We start from the raw sequence: 6,000 nt of genomic DNA, 5'->3' as shown, positions 1-6,000 counted from the left end.
AGCCTGCCTCCACCATCCTGCAGGCAGGCCTTCACAGCCTGCCTCCACCATCCTGCAGGCAGGCCTTCACAGCCTGCCTCCACCATCCTGCAGGCCTTCACAGCCTCCTCTCTCTTGTCCCCTTTGCAGGCTGGTGGTTTGTGAGCACATCTGAAGAGCAAGGTTGGGTCCCCGCCACCTACTTGGAGGCCCAGAATGGCACACGAGACGACTCGGACATCAACACCTCCAAGACTGGGGAAGGTGAGGCCCGTGGGTTCATAGGAGAGCAATACCACTGGACTGGGGGTCTCTAGGGGCCAGCCCCTCCTGGAGACAGTAACCTGACTTTTCTCCCTAAGCCACCTCAGCTACTAGAGTGGGTTGGATTTTACCCAAGCCTCTTCTGTTGCGATGCACTCACTGAGACCAGTCCACATGGTCACCTCACACCCTAGCCCATCTTTGTCAGCCTCCATGTGGGACTCAGAACAGGGAAAGTTCTATTATGTTGTGGACTTTCAGCTTTGGCACTGTTGGGGTAGAGAACATGCTTAGTGCTAGAAACCCTGGGTTTCCCTCAAGAACTCCACAGATACCTGCTGGCAAGCCGACCCCAAGCGGGAATTGTGTGGACACAGTTCTTGCTGTGTGTTGTTCTCTGTAATCCTGCTCAGGACACTGGCGGCTGCCCGGTGAGCCCCTCTCAGCTTCCCAGACACTGGGGTCTTCAGGTTCCCACGCAGACGCTCTAGCTGGCTCTGGCTCTGTGAGATTCTTCTGAGGGTTTCTCCATGCATTTCACAGAGACTGCCTTCACCCTCAAAGCCATCAGTTCCCCAATAAGTGTGAGCCACCCCACTTCCCAGATCCCTGCTGTTAATATCTCCTGCCTGTCCTGTGGCCTGGCCGCAGGAATCCTTTGCCTAACGGTCATTCCGTAGGAATGATCCAGGTGGCTGTGTCTGAAGGCCAGAGAGGTGTGGTCCTGCCACCCACAGCCCAGGCCTCCTTCTGGCTTGTTTGTTCTTCTGCTCCTGCTGCCCAAGCCAAGTGATCAGGCCAAGTCAGGGCCAGATCCTTATTCATCCTTTGTTGAAGGTCCTTTGTTGCCTAGTTCCTTTGTTGGTGACCCCACCCCTGCTTGTCTGATTTCAACCCTGTGATTAGAGGAGGCACTCAGTACCCATCCACCTTGTAACAGGGCTCCAGACCCTAGGTCCCTCCCCGAGTCTTTGAACCTATCTATATCTGATTCTATTCAGGGTCTGTTGTACCTCACAGCTGGTTCCATGCAGTCTATCTGCGATCCGCAGACCTTGCTGCCTACCTACTGACCTATACTCAAAGCCTATCGGGCTTCTCAAAACATCGGCTCTCTGGGTGCAGCCATGTGTGCCTGTAATCCCAACACTTGAAAGGTACAAGCGAAGAATCAAGAGTTCAAGGCTAGCCTGGGCTACATGAGACCCTGTTTTAAAGAAAAACTAAAACCGCTCAAATGTGCCCAATGTCAGGCCAGGAGCAAACCCTTATTACCTACCTTGAGAGATGACATACGTGTTCTAGGTCTTAACTCCAAGGGCAGAGGCTCAGGGTGTTCAGTCACGTGTCTGTCGTCACCCAGGTTTGGGTACAGGTAGTCTCACAATTATGTCGTGGCCTCTCTGAAGCATCTGCTTGTGGGGGAACCAGGTCACTCTGGGTTTGTCAAGGAGATACATGACCGAAAAGGCTTCAGCAGGAGGAGCAGAGCAAAGAAGCACTAGTTAGCGACAGAAGCCCAACACAGAGCCAGACAAGGTAGGAGAGGGCTCAGCAGGCCTCAGCAACAGAGCAACATGGACATTCTGCATGGAACAAGTGGTACCCGACTATTCTGGTGAGGCTTCTGTTGCTATGATAAACACCGTGATGTTTAGTGAGCCCGGGAGCACAGGGTTTATCTCATTATACTTCTAGGGTATTATCCATCATCAGGGGAAGCCAAGGCAGGAGCTTGAAGCAGAAACGGGACAACTGCTTTCTGCTTCAACCACTATTTAAGCCCTAGCTTCTGCCCAGCTAGCTTTCTTAAACAGCCCAGGAATTCCCCTGCCTAGGGATGATACTGGCCACAGTAGGCTAGCCCCGTCTACATTACATCAACTAACAGTCAAGAAAATGCCTCATAGCTGGGCCGTGGTAGGTAGCACATGCCCTTAATATGAGTATTTGGGAGGTAGAGGCAGACCTATCTCTGTGAATTCAAGCTTAGCCTGGTCTACAGAGTGAGTTCCAGGACAGCCAGGGCTACACAGTGAAACCTTGTCTTAAATAACAGAGAGAGGGGTGAGAGGGGAGGAAGGGAGGGGAAAGAGGGAGAGAGACAGAGACAGAGAGAGAGACAGAGAGAGACAGAGACCCCCATGATGGCTACAGAAGCAATCCCTAATTGACTAATCCCTAATCCCTCACATGACTCTGAGTTGTGTCAAGACAGCTGAAGCTACAGACAGGTTGCGGAAGACCCTGATGAATTAAGAATTAGGGGACAGCCAAGGCAACATCTGTGTTCAGAGCTGTGTGCATGAGTGTATGTGTGCACCAAGCGTGCGGCCGCTCTGCACGCTTCGGGTAGGACCTGGGTGCCAGCACACTGGCCACATTTTAGATCTGCGGAGCCTTCCTAGGGCAGTGGCAGAGGAGCTGGGAGTGTGTCCGGGCTGCAGCCCACACTCCTAGCCTGTTGCCAAGAAGCAGGTTGCAGGGCCAGAGAGATGCCTCTGTGGTTGAGAACACTGCCTGTTCTTGCAGAGGACATGGCAGCTCACAACCATCTCAAACCCCAGTTTCAGGGGATCTGATGTCCTCCACTGCCATCAGTGGACATGCATGCATCATACATACATACATACATACATACGCACACACATAAAATAAAAAATGAAATAAAACTTGTAATAAAGAAGAGGAAAGGAAAAGCAGGATGCACGGCTGCTCTCCTCACAGGGCAAGCAGATATTTCCGGAGGTTTTATTGGATTTTGGCCCACGGATGTGTGGACAGTGTTTCTTTTACCCGCTCTACCAGCCAGCCGCCCTCCCCAGAACTAGGCTGTCCGGCATCTTCCTTTGGTGCTAGAAAGTGAGGCAAGCTGGCCCTCTGGGGCCCTGGTCTCTAGCTAGTGTCCATTCCTTTGGCAGTCACATAGGAAGGCAGAGCGTGGAGAGCCAGGGCTCAGGGCTCATCTGCAGGGGGCAGGGCGCGGGGAGTCACGGGGAGGCCAAGCAGACTTGAAGCTGGATGGTTGTGGTCGTTATCATCAGATGCACATAAAAGGATAACATAGTAGGACAGTCTTGCCTGTAGCATCTGCCCGTGTGCATCTCATTCAGCAAACCTTCCCTGGCAGACAAACATATAAATTAACCCAGTGGGGAGAGCGCTGACCCAGCAAGGAAGGGCCCTCCTGTTTCTCCCTGGGCACCCTTCCTTTCTTTACATGGCGCCTGGCCATGGCAGCAAGTTAACAGTCGTGCCTGGTGAGTAGACAGCAAACTGTCCAGAACCCAGGGGGATCTCTTGGAGCTGCAATTAAGAGTCTTCCAATCTCTAAGGGGGAGGACCCAAGGTCCTTTAGTCCGCTTCTAGATCCGGTTCAGTCCAGTCAACGGTAGCCCGGCAGCTCATACACACAACCCCTCTCTCCTCCCCTTCCCCATCCCCTCTCATCCTCATCTCCATTCTCTCCACCGGTTTGGTTCGTGTGGGCCGTGGGCACCATCACCATCTCTCACGGCAGTGTCCAAGAGACGCAAGGCACACCTGCGGCGCCTGGATCGCCGGTGGACCCTGGGCGGGATGGTCAACAGGCAGCACAGCCGAGGTGACCACGGGCGCCTGCCTCTCCTCCCGCAGCTGCCTGTCTCTCACTAACACCCTCTCCTTTGCCTGCTCTGCTCTCTGCCTATGGTCTCCTGACTCACCCAGATCTGGCAAGATTTATTTCTCATTCACTGCAGCGCAGATTGGGGACAGAGCCTTGCTTGGGAATTGATGTGGCACTAGGGGTGGCTCTGGCTTGCTGGTGCCCTGGGCACTGGGGATATGTGACTTGCGATGAGTTTATATGTTCCTTGGAAGGGAAGAGAGGTGTGAGGAAAGTCCTGGACCTCAAAGGAAAGCCACCCCTGCCCCGGGTCCTGCATGTTAGAGAGATCAAAGCTTCCTGCTCCTGCCAGGGTCCCATCTTCTGTCCTTTATTATTCCTTCCACTATGAAAGAGTCCCTCAGCCCCAACGCTCTCGTCAGCTGTGGTACCAGCCTCCAGTCCCCCTTCAGCAGCTCCACTAAAACCTAGAAGAGCACAGGAGCCAAACCTATCATGGCTCCAGAGCATTTTCCAACCAACACTTGACTACGGGCCGTCCCTCAGCAGGAGCTCTGGCCCATAGGCTCTCAGGAGGAGCTCAGTCAAGGGCTCCAGGGAGGCCCTGGGCTGACTGGGAAGCTGCCATTTGCTGAGTCAGGTCTGTTTGGCTCAGATCCTTCCCAACATCCAGGAACTTGTGGAAGGAGGGGAGGGACAGGAGGGATAGCCTCTGGATGTACCCCTAAACATGTACAGACCTTCATGCTGGGTGGTCAGTCTTTTCTGCCCACCCCCAGCCCCCCAGGGAGTAGAGCATATTGTGTGTTCCTTGTGGTGACAGTACAGCTAGAAGCCGGGACGGGTGTATAGTGCACACAGGCCTCTGTGGAGAACAGGGCTACCTATGACTCACCACCCAAAGCTCGTTCCCAGATGACAGTGTATTTCAGTGCCTCCCCTAAGAATCGGGCTATAGAATGTCTGCACTCCAGGGTGGCCCCAGCCAATAGCTGACTCAGTGTTGGCCATAAAGAACCCAGCTTGTCCAGAGGCAGGGCTTAGTGTGGACCCTGGGGGCTGATGCAGGGGTACTGAGTTGGAGAAGCAGCATCAGGCCACACTGCCAACAAAGGCCACCCAAAAGTGAGGCAGTAGGGGACCACTCTGCCAAGAGGGTAGGGTTGAACCCGCCCCCCCCCAACTCTAGTGGCAAAGACAAATAAATCCCATAAGGAGGACAAAGGTTCAACCTGTTCTGCATCCAATCACTCACTGAGTCCCAGACATGCTCTTGCCTGCATGACCACACAGATGCACACAGAGACCAGAAACAGGCCCACACAAGGCCTGAAGGCTACAGGTGTGGCTAGCACTGCATCATAGCCAAATCCAACCACCACCCTAGCCGTGCGCCACTCAGAGACAGTGATTCCAGAAGTGCCATCTAACAAGCTCTGCTACACGTAGCTGAGTGCTATAGTCACGGATGGATTTCTCGTACAACTAACTCTCCCCGACACATCAGCATATAGCCACAATTCCCACAATTGACACTCGTCCATGACCTTCCATACTATGAAGACGTGGTAGAATCAGACAAAACAGTGCATGCAGATCCCTAAGTAATCATAAGTCTGCAGTCACCTGTACTTGAACAAAGACAAGCCACAGCCTCACTTCATTGTCACACACTTCCCGGCCCCAGCCCTGTGAACTGTATTCAGTTATATCAGGCAGCTAAAGAGGGCTCATGGAGAGCTGACTGGCATGCGCCCCCACAGCGAGCAGCAGCTGGAAACCCAACAGGGGCCATGAGTAAAAGAAAAGTCAGAACTTCCGGGACCTCCGATCCCTGTCCCTCAGCTGGCCAGGCTTCTGGAACCGGAGGCCTCTCTGTGGAGGGGTTGGAGGGGTTGGAGAGGCCGGAAGGGGAGCAGAGAGACTGCTGACAGAGGGGAAAGTGTTTGGAAAGAGGAGGCTTCTGCGGTTTGGAAACTGCAGGGCTTCCAGCCCCTGCCTCCCCAACTGGGACAGGCTGTCCACCTCCCCCACCTCCCCGCCCGCCGGCCTCCTGGCCGGCCTTCACTCAGCAGGGTAAGCCTGCCATCATCTGTGCATACGATCATAGAACACAGGAGCCCTGACCAGACCTTAGCCACCTCACTCTT

General features: G+C 54.0%; 1 protein-coding gene across 3 annotated transcripts in view; it reads left to right on the top strand.

Annotated features, from left to right (window-relative positions):
- Sh3pxd2a (SH3 and PX domains 2A) overlaps nt 1-6,000 on the top strand; it is a 197,129-nt gene that overhangs the window by 176,168 nt on the left and 14,961 nt on the right. For 2 of the 3 annotated variants that reach the window (XM_029472596.1, XM_021151843.2), the window contains 2 exons: nt 130-243; nt 3,764-3,847. In XM_029472596.1, coding sequence (XP_029328456.1) covers nt 130-243; nt 3,764-3,847 — 198 coding nt within the window. The remainder of the gene's footprint in view (nt 1-129; nt 244-3,763; nt 3,848-6,000) is intronic. The other variant, XM_029472597.1, reaches the window with a different exon arrangement.

The sequence above is a fragment of the Mus caroli genome, chromosome 19, assembly GCF_900094665.2.
Source record: "Mus caroli chromosome 19, CAROLI_EIJ_v1.1, whole genome shotgun sequence".
Taxonomy (NCBI): Eukaryota; Metazoa; Chordata; class Mammalia; order Rodentia; family Muridae; genus Mus; species Mus caroli.
The sequence above is the reverse complement of the archived record's forward strand: the minus strand, read 5'-3'. Positions and strand labels throughout refer to the sequence as shown.